Source organism: Octopus bimaculoides, chromosome 13, assembly GCF_046866305.1.
Source record: "Octopus bimaculoides isolate indiv1 chromosome 13, ASM4686630v1, whole genome shotgun sequence".
Classification (NCBI taxonomy): Eukaryota; Metazoa; Mollusca; class Cephalopoda; order Octopoda; family Octopodidae; genus Octopus; species Octopus bimaculoides.
Genome location: NC_142940.1, coordinates 19,074,348 through 19,091,100, shown reverse-complemented (window position 1 = coordinate 19,091,100; position 16,753 = coordinate 19,074,348). Strand labels below are relative to the sequence as shown.

At 33.3% G+C, this 16,753-nt stretch overlaps 1 protein-coding gene across 1 annotated transcript in view; it reads right to left on the bottom strand.

The window, feature by feature from the left end:
• Positions 1 to 16,395, bottom strand: part of LOC106880385 (uncharacterized) — a 102,731-nt gene extending 86,336 nt beyond the window's left edge. The window contains exon 1 of the mRNA XM_014930296.3: positions 16,112 to 16,395. Coding sequence (XP_014785782.1) covers positions 16,112 to 16,156 — 45 coding nt within the window. The 5' untranslated portion in view covers positions 16,157 to 16,395. The remainder of the gene's footprint in view (positions 1 to 16,111) is intronic.
• Positions 16,396 to 16,753: the final 358 nt, after the last annotated feature.

Here is a 16,753-nt window from a genome sequence, read left to right as displayed (position 1 = left end):
AATGCCAGCTCCCCACCTTACCATTTAACAATGAAACTGATTTAGCTAATTAAACTCATTCTACACACTACCTAGCCTTCTGACGATATTACACACCACTAATGTATAAACTTCACCTTTGCCTCCCATGCTTCCGGGAGTGACAGAATATAGTATCAGACAAATACTGGAGTCGATTTAATCAATTATATTTCTCATCCAATTGTGTGCGCTTGTACCAATGCTACAAATCATAAATTGTTATAATGAAACCATGCACAGCGTTAGTGTCCAAATCAAGACAATTATGCTTTATGCTGGTCCCCATGTGTCTGTTACATTGTTATGCTACTGCATAAAATTCTTCGTAACGAATTCATACTTTCATGTTCGTCTTTCATTTTCTAAAGAGATTTTTTTTCATACGTTGTCCGTTTACAATATTGATATATTGATATTTGTTGAATGTCCTCTTGCTAGTCATAAAATACAGCAAACGCAAGGGTACCTACTTCACACTTAATATATCTGTCACACTTACTTCTCTCAACCTTTCTCTTCATACAAATAAATTTATATTTATATATATATATACATATATATATATATATATATATATATATATATATATATATATATATATATATATATATATATATATATATATATATATATATATATATATATATATATATATATATATACATGTCATTATTCAATTTTATTTCAAGATTTGTTGCCAATAGAGAAAGAGGCGGTTTCTAACCTAGATCCAAGGCTCCTTCATTGGAATTTTAACATCAACCGAGTATTTGTGCATGTATGTATGTATGAATGGATGTATGTATGCGTGTGTGTGAGTGTTTATGTGCGTGCATGTATACATGAATATATATATATATATATATATTCATGTATATATATATATATATATTCATGAATATATATATATATATAATCAATAGATTTATGTATGCATATATATTAATATATACACAATACATTTATATGTGTATACATGTACAAATTGCATATATATGTGTGTGTGTGTACGTGTATTTCTATGTGTGCGTCTACCTGTATATGCATCGATTTATTGATTTTATAAATAGTTAAATAATTTTTTTGCAAAGACGAACTAGCTTCTACCAAAGAAACAAACTTCTAAGGCTAAAATTTGGTTAAAAAATATGTTGTTACATGACGGACTTAACAAAAATCCTGTTTACTGCTTTACTTCCAAATACTATTTGTATAGTGTCGAGTAAGCTGGGCACTTTCTTTGCCTGAAAATCCAAGTATTTTCGAGTAAACATAACCTAGCTCACCATTATCTATTTCAGTGTGTGTGTGTGTGTATCTGTGTGTGTGTGTGTGTATGTGTGTGTGTGTGTGTGTGTGTGTGTGTGTGTGTGTGTGTGTGTATGCATGCATGTATGTATGTATGTATGTATGTATGTATGTGTATAGAGTGTTATGAATAGTGGCTTGCTCACTGAGACGCAACATGGCCTCTGTCCAGGAACAAGCTGCTTTGCACAGCTACTACATCATTATAACTGGCTACTGAAATTGTAGCTGTGCTGTTAAAGTGTGGATGTGATATATCTCGATTTTGTCAACGCCTTCATGAGAGTCTATCACAGAATGATATGGCACAAACTGTGTTTCTCCAGTATCATTGGTAAACTAGAGGAATAGGAGCATGACTTTTCAAGAGGTAGGAGTTAAGCAATTATAGTCAATGGCATTCTCTCTCTGATGAGACATAAATATTTAGGGAAATTTCTCAGAGAACTGATCAGTGATTTCTGCTGTTTGTTATGGCTCTGTTAGGCCTACCATCATTCATACACTCAGCTACACTTACAAGCTGTGCTGATAACACAAAAGTATCACAAACAGTCAAAGACCCTGAAGATACCTTAAAACTATATAAAGATTTGAACGCAATATACAAGTGCTCTGATAAAAACAATGTTATTCAGTGTTAACAAGTTTCAAGCACTCCGCTATCGGTCCACAGACTGCAATTCGTATATGAAATACCAGCCGGTATTGCAATACAAGAGGAAGCGTCGGTGAATCGTTCCATGTGCATATTACTAAGAAGGCGCCAACGAGCAGACGACTGACTGGCTGGGTTCTCAGATAATTCAGGACATGTAAAAGCGAAATAATGATGCTCTTGCTGAGAACATTCGTGTTCAGTCACTTATCATTTCGTGTTCAGTCACTTATTATTTCCCCAATTATTGTCACCACACAGCGTCAAATTAAAGATAGAATTGGAGGCAATCTAACGCCACTGTATTTAAAAATTCCTTTAGTGCAATAGATGGACAACTGGAAGAAACTAAAAGAGATGAGGCTGTACTCCTTGGAGAGCAAGACGCAAAAGATATGCAGTGATATATATATGTAATCTTTTTCTTGTGCCCTTATTTATAATTGTTTATAATTTTCACCTTAAAAGGTATTTTAATATGCTGGTCACTGATAAGATTTTTGAAAAATGCTATCCTTATATTAGAAGTCAATATATATGTGTGTGTGTGTGTGTGTGTGTGTGTGTGTGTGTGTGTGTGTGTGTGTGTGTGTGTGTGTGTGTGTGTGCGTGTGTTTGTGTGTGTGTGTATAAGAAACAAGTTTAAAATAATGGTATTACTTTATTGGAACATATTGGGGTTACAGTTGTTCCCAGTAGTCATTATAAGTATAATAAATTGGTCTATTGATCAATTGAGGCAAATTAAACGACCTGAGAAAATGAATGCTACTTTTGTCTGAGCCATTTTGGTTGTGTTTGTGTGTGTGTGTGCGTGCGTGCGTGTGTGCGTACGTGTGTGTATGTGTTTGTGTGTGTGTGTGTGTGTGTGTGTGCGTGTGTGTGTGTGTGTGTGTGTGTGTGTATTCATGCGTTTGTGTAAGTGTTTGTGATCGCATGTGCATGTGTGAGTTTACGTATATATTTGCATATCTTATTTTTTATCTTCTACTTGTTTCATGCTGGGGCATCACCACGAAGAACTTTTAGTCGAATGAATTGACCGTATTACTTATTATTTGTCAATCCTGGTACTTAATCTATAGGGTTTTGGCTGAACTGCTAAGTTACAAAGACATCAAACACACCAACACGGGAGTGGTTGACAAACACATACACGAAGACACACACGCACGCACACATACACACACAGGTACATATATATATATATATATTGTGAAGAATGGAAAGTTCTGTATACACGTAGGATAGGTATATAAGAAAGAAAAGAAATGTAAAAGTCACAGAAAGTTTGTATAATGAAGTTCATGGTGATATTAGTATCATATTACAGCATTACAAATTAAATAAGTACCGGTTTCACGATCAAAGGATTGTCAACTTATATAGAGAAAATTTTTTGTTTTCAATAGGATGCCATCTTTGAAAAAAAAGTGAGCAGAGATGAAGCAATATGTCAAGGGGAACAACTCTTGTTTCTTCATGAAGCTCTTCAGTGATTTTCGCAAGCATACAGTTACAGGAGTCATTTCATTTTATACATAGTTAATTATATTACCGTACAAGGTTTTAAAGATTAAGCAGTAATGTGTGAATGAGTATATGCATGTATTTTAGCTCTAACATCTCATTTTCTCGCTTGTAAAAATATATATGTATATATGTATACATATAGGTATGAACAGTAATTTATACCTAAAAATTGTGGTTGGCATACATATATAACTTTTTTGTATATGTTGCAATTCCACAATTTAATAAAATAAATCAGTCCAATAGAAAATGAACAACAAAGCAATTGCCAAGATATGAATACGTTCTTCATAAGAGTCATGTCGGACCTATTATGACTCAGGTTTAATATGAATGGGTGTCCAGGAGTCAAGTAATTAAGTGTCAATTAGTAATACAATTAAAATGAATTGGTGTTAAGTTCAGGTTTGCATGTTGGGTTGAAATATGTCTCTTTATTGAGTGGGGCTTGTCTAGAAGTCCGGTCAGCAAATTTATATACAGAGAAAATAGTAAATTTAGGTTGTGCTTGTTTCGAACATACGTCGATATGTTCCCTGAGATAAATTTGGCGGTATTGTGGTGAGGCTATCTGTTGACGATGCACCGTACAATGTTGACGGATAGAATTCCCCGCGCTACCGATATAGTCTTTCTGGCAGCCCGAGCATCTGATTTCGTAGATCAGATTTTCGGATGCACAAGTGAAATTTGATTTAATTGTAAATTGTTGCCCTTGATTAAAATAGTATTATAACCCTTCCAAAAGGTTGGGGCATGTACCACAGTTGGGGTACATATTTGAATACTGGTTTTCAAATACCGATCTTATCCTTATTTATATATTTATTTCGTCGTTATATTCACTGTGGTGGTATTCTGACCATATCGCACGAGGAGCTGTTAGGCGGGCAATACAAACTGGCCGTGTGCATACATGCATATATATGTATGTATACGCTCGTATATGTAAGTATATCGTATGTTGTATATATATATATATATATATATATATATATATATATATATATATATATATATATTTGTATTTATGTGCTTTTCTGAGTATATTCCACTGATGAGGCAAAGCATTTCTTATGCAGACCCAGAAATCCGGGATCTGGAATTATCTAGTAATTTTTGCTAGTTTATTTTGTCTCTTCATCTTCTCTTCTGGTGATATATGAACATTTAATGTGGTTTTAGAGTCAGTGTGGTGGTATTTCTTAGATACCCTAAATTATAATTTTAAATAATGTGTGTATATATATATATATATATATATATATATATATATACAAGAGAGAAAATGAGACGTTACAGCATAAAATACATGTGTATACACTCATTCACACATTACTGCTTAATCTTTAAAACCTAGTCCGGTAATATAATTAACTGTGTATACACTGGAATGACTCCTGGAACTGTATGCTTGCCAAAAACACTGAATCTTGCTATCCTTCATTCTAATAAGAGGACCAGACCAACGTAACCGTTGCTTGTGCACCATTGCCTCAATACTCAAGATTTCAGTTGTCCTCAAGACCTGTGTGTCTGGAATTTTTTAGGTCCAGCCAACATTGAGAATGTGTCTGAGACATCTCTGTATATATGATTGATGCAGTTCTATAAGGAAAATACTATCAAAACCACATACTGAAAGTAGGTGGATTCTTTAAACACCAGCACCTGCGGTTTTCCGTCCGAGAAGTGATCCCTTTAAAGGCCTATAGTATTTTAAAATCTCATTATACTCTAGTTCTATGGAAACGAAATCATTAGAAGTGATCACGAGAGTGCCAAGAACTGTATTTTGTTGTATTGCAGCTCATCAATGCCGCGCACTCGTGTCACATCCAAATCGAGATTGAAATCATGAGACTGAAGAATATACAGACAGTGTATAAACTATCTACTCGTTTTCAATTGCATCTCATTAGTAGTATACATTCAAATTATGCAATAGAAGCCGCTGAGTGATGTAAGCATTATAAATACCGCATGCTTAACATACCGGCGCTGCTTAAACACCAGAAGCTGTTTGTTTCTGTCCGGGGAGAGCCTCTTTTATATAAGTTACAAAAACTTAATATACTTCACAGTCAGGCGAAACGAAATCACCGTAGAAACGACCACGAGAGTAGTTGAATTTGTTTTCATTATCTGCATTCCGACGATAAAGTTTTGTATCTTTGTTAGAAATCAGCGCCTTCCTTGCAGGAAAATTTCAAGTAATTAAAAATAGAAAAGACCGAACATACATGCATGCATACATACATACATACATACATACATACATACATACATACACACATACTTACATACATACATACATACAAAAACATACGTGTACACATACATATTGACCATATTTCTTTCGTGAATGATTCAAATAAATCAATATGGATATATATACATAAATACTAAAATAAAGACCTACATACATATAGGCATAACATTCTTGTTTACAACAATCAATGTCTGTGTGTAAGTATGTCTATGTGCTAAACCCAATATGCAAACCATATAAATTATAACTTTCTAATTAAGACAAGATGCATATAATTAACGATAATGCTTCCCTAGAGAAACTTGTAATATACAAAAGTCTAAGGAAAGAAAGTAGCAGAACACTAAATCATATTTAATTAGGTTCTAGAACATTTAATGCCGGAAGTTTTCAAAAGTATCGTTATTGCATCCAGCAAGGCTAAATATGTGTGTCCAAAAACAGTCTTTAGTGATATAGTAGCAAAATAAAGCCGTTAGTTCGATACATGTGCAGCCGTAAGAGGAAAATAATTTTGTTTTCTTAGATATTTTCGGATCTCATTACAATGCCTGCAAGACTGGAGACAGGAAATATTCTAAGCCTGGAGACTCTGTACAAATTCATGCAGCAGATTAGACGTTAAATCTACTCATGTACCGGGTTGTAAAATTAAACACTCCTACATACCCTACAGATGTTTTTAAAAGGAAGTGCAATACAGTGGATGAGCAGATTTGTTAAAATTTTGAACAATTTGTTAAATTTTTGCACTACCTGTTCTGACCAGTTTGCGTTCTGAGTTGAAATAATACCTCCAATTACTGGCTTCTTTGTGATGCGGCCTAATTAACAGTGGTGTGAGATATTCAATGTCAGATGAAACGATATATAAATTGGTAGAATATATCGTTTAATGGCACCAATTACATGAGCTGCCTCTGCATTAAAATGTGTGGGACTGAACTGTATGAAATATGTGTGATTTTGTATGAAACAGTGGGACTGGACGCGGAGCCATGTGGCTGTGAAGTAAACTGCTCATTTGGTAGAGTAAATATAGGGAAAATTCCAATGAATACAAGTTTCGTTTAGGCGGAAAAGATTATGCATCTAAACCAAACAAAATGGATTGGAATAATTTGAGGAAGATTTGGCAGTCATTTCTTGAAGTTCAAACAACCCATAGAGACTCTATTACTGGTTGATCTTAATAGTTATAATGGGGTTTTAACTCACATCTGTGTTCAGCGTTTTCTCTTTATGATAGAAGAGCTTTTTCATTAACTTGCATGCTAACTACAAATCGTTTCATTGGGAGGAGATATAAGTATTCTCTCTGTATCTAGATGTTTTCGGTTTCAATCCCCCATTGAGCACCACCTTAAGCAGTATACGGGTATTAAAGACTTATGAGTGAAATATTATAGACGAAAATTGAGCAAATTCGTTCGAGAGATTGTCCGTTTAAGAGAGACACACACACATACACACACACACACACACACACCACGCGCGCATAAAGTGGTGCACGAAAAAGTAGGCAGGCTTCCGTAGCAATGTGTAAATACAGAGATAAATTTACATACAAAAAAAGTACCCAGTCTTTTGTTTGCAAGTGTCATTGTATTATTTCGACCGCTTGTAACCACTATTCAGAAGTCATGCACAACAATTTACTACTTTCCTTCGGTCGTCCAATTTTAAATGCTGTAGACATGTGAAATGATATGGCTTCAACTTCAGACTTTTCAACACCCACAGGCATGACCTCCTGGTTATGTGAGACTGCCGCGCCTACTTATATGTTGATTTCTTTGGACTGCAAGTAATCCTTTGGCGAATATCCTAAATAAATTCCGGCGTTCGAACTGTAGCGTCTTTCTGTTTGGAGACGTAGCACGCCACTTCTGACCCCGTACCATGCCACTTTTTAACGAACATTTATAATTCTCCTTAGGTAGGCCTTTAACCGGAAACTTGACTCCAAAAATTTCACGCGTTTGCTTAACAGAACCCGTTCTCACATAGGCTTCCACAATCTCCACTCTTTCCGTTATTGAGTACGTTATCTTGCTGAAAAGATAATAATGCAATCTTACATTATTACAATCAACTAATGTAGAGAGGATGCATAGCAAACAATTGACTAATGCGCCATATTTGTTCAGAGTTTACTAGCGGTCGAAATAACACAAAGACACTTGCAAACAAAAAAGCTGGATGCTTTCTCGTGTGTATAAAATTATTCCTGTAACACTACGCTACGGAACCAAGGCAACTTTTTCGAACGCCAGCCTGTATGAAAAATATTTAATGAGAGAGGGAAAGAAAGAGGGGGAGAGAAGAGAGAGAGAGAGAGAGAGAGAGAGAGAGAGAGAGAGAGAGAGAAAGCGATCGTATGCACTTGTGTATGTAAACATAGTCATACTATTTGTATATGATTTATTTTTAGATAAAACACGTTTTCACACACACACACACACACACACACACACACACATGCACACACACACACACACACATATATATACATGTAGAGAGAGAGAGAAACAGACACACAGATAGAGCGATATTTAAGTATACATATAAACATAAATTTATCAGTAGCTCAAAACATACGGAAATACTGCATGAATTTACAAACATCTATTTTGAAATTATCCATAAATTGCTAAAAATGTTTTGCTTTTTTTTTCGAAAATTCCTTATTTAACTTACTTCTAGATCATAATTTTGTTCAAACTATTCTAAGAGGAATAAGACGAATAAAAAATTGGTGCGTTCGCAAAGAATTCCAGGCACCTTATTCCACAACAAAAGAACCGAACATCTGTTTTCCAGAATGCATTACAACTACTACCGTTTGATGAAGGTATACTTATATGTGTTTATGTACACTAACATCTGCCAGCACTAAAAATATAATAAACCATTAATTCATGAAATTTGACAATATATTCAAAGTGTGAATCTTGAAATAAACTAAAACGTTACTTTCGTCAAAATAACTCTACCAACTGCTTAAATGATAGTATATCATGCCATTTTTTATATTCAGTTCATTTTGGACTATCCTTATCGAAGCAAAGCAATATATTCAATACCAAGACAACCTGAATATATATCTATATATGTGTGTGTATGTGTGGGGAGGAGCGTGTGCGTGTGCGCCAAAAGAGTGCATATTTATACACATATACGTTTAGATATGTTATATATATATATATATATATGTGTGTGTGTGTGTGTGTGTGTGTGTGTGTGCGTGTGTGTGTATACATGAGTATACTATCACATACGTGTATGTAGATGTATATATATATGTGTATGTAATATCTCACTATATATATATGTATATATATATTTATATTTATTTATATATATATATATATATATATATATATCTATATATATATATATATGTATAAATACTAGGGTGTTACCGTCATATGACGGGCAACTGGAAGTTTGCTGTTGCTACCAAAAGTAACATGAGGTATCATGGCAAATATGCAATAATTATAATTAAAGTTCAATAGATTTTTGGGTGATTATACACAATTATGAAGTGAATACTAATTTTCAAAATATAAATATATATATTACTTTAAAATAAATGATATAATACACATTTCTCATTTGTTATGCTCCTTTTTTAATAACCCTATCAATTACTTTCTTTTCTCCTCTTCGTTTGTTTCTAGGGTCCTTTCTTTCTCACATGCCGTTTTCTACGCATTGTCTGCCACCAAGCCTTGTACGTGCACTTATTCTGCTGTTCTTGTATTTACTCTCTCCTCTCTCTCTCCCTCTTTATATATACTTATATATATATGTATATATATTTGATAGTTTATGAGAATTAATACAGTATTTTTAAAATTATTTTATACAGAATGTTATGACATCTATTATAAGAGTTTTACTAGCCTTTTTGCGGAAGAATTCTTTTTCTAGTTATACATATATATATATAGTACTCCCTCTATATTGTCTCCGTATGTGATGTAAAATGAAGCATGACTGAAGAATGAGAAAGTAACAGTTTACCCGCCGTAGCCCTTTTTTGAAAAGTAGGTAGAACTTGTTTTTAATGAAGGTATATTTGACTAATGAATTTTACATGAAAAATTATCTTTCATGGTACTAAATTAAATTCGACATCCAAACATTTACAGTGATCTTGTTGTACAAGATGTTAACACTTTCATGAATGTAAGGACAATTTTACAATTAGTTTTAATCGAAGTTATTTATGTGGACCTTTTATTTATTTCGTCAGATTTAAAATCAGTTCAGATGATATTAGAATAACCCTATTCCAGAGATTAATATTCTGCTCATGTGAACACTGTTAGCGGGAGAAGTTTGATGCTGGAAGTCAGAAACAGATAATTGTCATTTGAAGCCTCAGATGCTACTTGAAGGCTTTTGGATCTGAAAGTTAATTAAGGCGAAGGAGTAGAAAAGCAACAAAACTCACGAGACGGAGTTTAACACCTACCATAGTTACAAACAAAATATCAACTATCAGGTTGAGTAAAAAGTAAGCACCGTTTTGAACCATGAAGTATTTGTACCGGATTTCTGAAGAGTTTTGTATTTTTTTAAACATTTTTTGCAATTTTCTGATAATACAGACATAGACTTGTCCAAATGCATCAATAAATAAACATTGATATTTTTTTTCACTGTTGTTACAATCATCTGAAATCCAACTGTCAAAGCACGATATTCGAGCAATTGTGCTATTCAACTTTAAAAAAGGACGTAAAGCAGCTGAAACTCCTCGAAATATCAACGAAACATTTGGTGAGGAAATGCCCAGTGGGTGGTCAGCTTGAAAAGGATTCAAACGATTTCGCAGTGAAGACCTGAGTCTTGAAGATCGTGAGCATAGTTGATGCCCTTCTGTCATCGATGACTTCAATTAAAGGCTGTCATTGAGAAACATCCAAGTAAAACCATTCGAGAACTGGCAAAAGAACCTCAAGTTAACTAGAAAACTGCCTGCAACCATTTACATACGATCGGAAATTCAAAACATCTCGACAAATGAGTACCACACGATTTGAATGACAATCAAAAAATGCCCAGATATGAAATTTGCTCGTCACTTCTTCTCCGTAACCAAACCGATTCATTTCCCGATCGGATTGTAACTTGCGATGAAAAGTGGATTCTGTACAATAATAAAAAAAACCTTCTTTGCAGTGAGCGGACCAAAATGAAGCACCAGAAACCTTCCATAAACCCGAGCTCTTCAAAAAGAAGGTTATGGTGACTTTTTGGTGGTGTACTGCTGGACTCATCCACTAAAACTTCCTAAAACCCGAAAAAACCATTACTGCAAAATCATTGCCATGAAATTGCCAAAATAAACGAAAAACTGCTGCTCCCCCACCCCCGTTCCAGACTGGTCAACAGAAGAGGGCCATCAACACCAGACTATCTCCGGCCCAAAACACCATGTACAAAAAAATTACAAATAAATTAAATAATACCGGTATTATTCAACCCAACAATAACAATCGAGAAGTGCTTTAAACTTGTTACACAAAAAGTACGAAAACCTACACGTGCAAAACAATTTAACAACGGAAATAAACGGACCGGTACCCTACGGTACTAGCTGCCCCGTCCTGTCTAAGAAGGAATATATTCACAGACATGACAGAGTTAGGACCTACATACACTGGAAGCTATGCTAACACTATAGAATAACAACAGAAAAAAGATGGTATAGGCACACGCCAGGAAAGGTCACAGAAAACGAGAAAGCAACCATACTCTGGGATATGCCAATACACACAGAAAGAGAAATAGGCCAGATATAGTTGTCAGAGATCATGAAGAAAAAAAATGCTTTCTAATTGATGTATCAATACCAGCAGATGACAACGTTTCTCTAAAAGAAGTAGAGAAACTTTCAAAATACAAAGACCTGGAAATAGAGATAACTCGAATGTGGAATCTAAAAACAGAAACAATTCCTATCATAGTAGGTGCCTTAGGTATAATTAAAAAATATTCAGACAAATGCATAACAAAAACACCAGGACTTACAAATATATATAACATATAGAAAATTGCACTACTGGGCACTGCACACATCCTACGCAAAGCACTTTCAATACAGTAACCATAAGAGCATCACAGCAAACCACAGCTCATACCCAAGGCACACAGAGCTGCGCTCGGTAGTGAAATGAAAGCACGCTATAAAAATAAAACTACTGAACAATAATAATAATAATAATAATAATAATAATAATAATAATAATAATAATAATAATAATAATAATAATAATAATAATAATAGAGAAATTAAGGCAAATAGACCAGATATAGTTGTCAAAGATCATGAAGAAAAAAAATGCTTTCTAATTGATGTATCAATACCAGCAGATGACAACGTTTCTCTAAAAGAAATGGAAAAACTTTCAAAATACAAAGACCTGGAAATAGAGATAACTCGAATGTGGAATCTAAAAACAGAAACAATTCCTATCATAGTAGGTGCCTTAGGTATAATAAAAAAATATTCAGACAAATACATAACAAAAATAGCAGGACTTACAAATATATATAACATACAGAAAATTGCACTACTGGGCTCTGCACACATCCTACGCAAAACACTTTCAATACAGTAAACATAAGAGCACCATAGCAAACCACAGCACATACCCAAGGCGCACAGAGCTGCGCTCGGTAGTGAAGTGAAAGCACGTTATAAAAATAAAACTACTGAATAATAATAATAATAATAATAATAAAATGCTCGGATGCATACCAGGCAGTGGCTCTCATGGTTTCTGATCTTAACTGATTGGAAGTGTTATCGTGTACATTGTTTAGTCTTGGTATAAAAGATGGGTTACAGCAAATATTCTGATGAATACCACATGTTTGCTTGTCAGTTGTTTGATCTTAACCAGTTGAGCATATCCCTTACTAGGCGACAATATGTACATCTCTGATCACGAGAAGAAGTGGGGGAACACCATAGCCATGTGCTGAGAGAAATTTTTTAAGATGTGGATCATTCACCTCTGGAAACATAAGTGTTTCGCTGAATATTCTTAAACAACCCTTATTCGGGGAGCTTTTGAGCGGGATGGGCTACTCGACCTGAAGAAAATTCTAACTGGGCCCACCTGCAAGGTCATGCGCTGTTTATCTTGATACCAGGTCACCATGTCACCCACACATGGTTATGATGCATGTGCCTGGTGTACCCTTATCAGACGGGTAGTCATGATGGGTATACTGGGCTTTGATGGCATGCACTGCTCTATCACACAAGAATAATAATAATAATGATAATAATAATAATAATAATAATAATAATAATAATAATAATAATAATAATAATAATAATGGTTTCAAATTTTGGCAAAAGGCCAGCAATTTCGGGGGAAGGGTATAGTCGACCCTACTACTCAGCAGGCACTTGTTTTATCGACCCCGAAAAGGAAATAATTATTTTTAAAAAGTGATATTCGACTTCAGTGGCACTTAGTACAAATAGTCCGTAAAACGGAGGAAGAAAAATTATATACACATGCATGTATGTCTTTGAGGGAAGGAAATTTAATTACTTTTCTTGGAATGGATCTAATAAAAGCGAAAACTGATAGATAGATAGATAGATAGATAGATAGATAGATAGATAGATAGATAGATAGATAGATAATGAATCATTGTTTTTAATAAACTCTAAAAAGTACGAGTTTTATATTTCATTTCAGGATAATTGTAATGTGGAGATATATGGTATTTTCCTGTATAATAAGAAATTATAAAATATGTTTTATTTGCCATATGTTTATAGCTTGATGAATATTAATTCTAGGCGCATCGTTGCAAACTTGAAGTTTATGTATTACTGAATCTCTGTGGGTATGTGTATATGTTTTTATGGATAATAGTGTAATATAAACCGAGCAGAGTCCTGGCGTCTAGAAAAAAAAACATGGTAATAAACCCTAACAAGCACAAAAACTAACACATAAACACACAAAGTAACATATACATGGGAATATGTATGCCATAATACTCTAATATTTCCGTTACAGTTTGTAGGATGGTGCGCGAGCGTGCAAATGAATCTGTGGTTTTGTCAGTATTTGTTTGTAGTCTTTGTTTTGAAACAATATTAACAATATTTTATTACAAATTTATCGTGTCCAATATTTCCTTTCAAAAAGGCTTGCAATTAACTGTACCGTGTTCTCTTAGATTTCCACGAATAAATCATAGAGAATTATATTTAAGAACTAAATAATCTTATTAATTTCTCGCTGTTATACGTCCTTTGCGTGCAGAATTAGCCATTTTAAGAAATAATTGAAATAATTTCAAAAACATTTAGAATTTAATTTCACGCATATATAATGGATTATTTATGGAGCCATTATTTTCATTCGATGAGAGAATTAATTGACTTTAATGAATGTATAATATAAAGCAATATATTAAATATTTCCAGACAATAATCTTAATTTGCACAACAAAATTATTTAATTTTTTAAATTTTAATCATCATACACACACACACACACACACACACACACACACACACGTATATATATATATATATATATATATATATATATATATATATATATATATATATATGCTCACACATACTCACATATGCATACACAAACAAAGTCATATATATTTTGTAGAATTACCTAATATTTAAAGTTCGTAATTAAAATACAGGCTCTTTTCGTTTAATCTGAAATACTTAACATTTTTACTAACGATTTTTGACACAGACACACACAACGCTGCAAATTCCATGGAAGACATACCAGCAGTTGTAGTGAACAAATATTCAGTAATGGGTTGGCGAGTATGTTATACATTGTGAGCGAGTAATTCATTAGCAGTTAATTTATAGACTTTGAAAGTATATCTTGACAAGATCGATCATAATGAATTTTGAACTAAAATATAATGGCGCTTAAATATAATGGCGCAACATTTTTTAAACCATCACTGAAGTGGGGATACGGAAAAAAGATATAGGAATTGGAAATAATATGCTGTCGCAACATGCGTGGCATTATGTACACAAGGCCTAACAACAGTGAAGAAAAATATCATCACATTTTATGGCTATGAAGCTAAATCTAACGAAGAGCATTCTTTTCGTTATACTTTTACTTGTTTCAGTCATTTCACTGCGGTCATTTTCGGGTTACACTTAGAAGCGTTTAGTTAGACAAATTGACTCCGGTACTTAGTTCTTGCTTATATTCTGATATCTATTCTGTCGGATCGTTCGATAAACTACTAAGTTGTGGAGACGTAAATAAACAAACACCGATTGACGACAAGTGATGTAAGGCCAAACACAAATATACACATACGCACATACATCTGGATATATATATATATACATATATATATATATATATATATATATATATATATATATATATATATATATATATATATATATATATATATATAAATATATGTATGTATGTATGTATATATATATACATATGCATATATACTCACAAACATTAATACCTATATACATGTATATCTGTATATTTATATATGTGTATACCTATCTATATATATGTATGTATGTATGTATGTATGTATATATATATATATATATATATATATATATATATATATATATATATATATATGTACATGCATGCATACATACATACATACATACATACATACATACATACATACATACATATGCACGTGTATGTATATTTATATATAATTTATGTGTAAATATATATATATATATATATATATAGCGGCCCGGCTTCTACACAGTTTCCATCTCCTAAATCCGATCAGAAGACGGCTGGAAGGTATATTCGAAGTCACTTGCCCAAGGTGCTGCACAATACGACTGAACCAGAAACACGTGGTTGAGAAGCGAACAATAAGTGCAGAATAGGAAAGAAAGAGAAGAGGACAGCGGGGAGTGAATGGGAAAATGGAAAACACCAAGCAATGAACGGTTAACTCATTAGCGGAAACCTGGGAGTCATCTGTGTCAGGCAGGGAATCAGTTACACTTCAAGTACAGCAGCTCCGCCAGGACTCCAAAAAGAGTTAGGTCTCAAGCAATTCATTAAAAGCATTGTTGATTTGAAATTTTATACATCAAAATGTTAAAAAAAAACGATTTAAATAAACTGAATTAAAGAACAAGCAGAAGTAAATAAATAACATTCTCGAAAACAAGTACTGTGTTTTTAAAAGATATATGGATGAGTTTTAAAGCATTAAGTTGAATAATTTTCAAATGCCATAGCTAAATAAAAGACACAGAATATACATACCTCAATAACTAATCGTTGGAAAATAATTATCCAGCGGTAAGACATGTTTGATACAAAAAAAAATAATTGTTGACACGCGAAAGAAAAGATATGAATCGTATAAAAATAATTGAGCAAAACAAACAAACAAAAAATTGCTTATAGCAGACGATTGTCAATTAGATGCATAAACTTCGTGATGGCTGATCATTTTATAAAACTCTCTAATACACAAACTCCACCCCAACGCCGATCAAATGGTCAGTGTCATATATTCATAACTAGAACGGCATCTATTCAATGTCAAGAAACATACGTGTCACATTGAGACCTGAAGAGGATGCAGACACTCTTAAGGTCGACATCCTCTTAAACATTATTAAATATCTACTTCACTCATTTTGTATTATTGTTCTTATCATCATCATCATCACCATTATTGTCGTTGTCAACATAGTCACATTATTACTACTTCTACTACTATTATTATTATTATTGTTATTATTATTATTATTATTAATGTTATTCGGAATAAACAAATCTCTGAAACTGAAATGGAAGCCATTGTTTTAACATTGTTCGCTTTCCTTTTCCTTACGTATTCATTTGTTATTTTACATTTTCTCAGTTTTATTTTCTATAATTGTGTCTTGTAGCCTAATT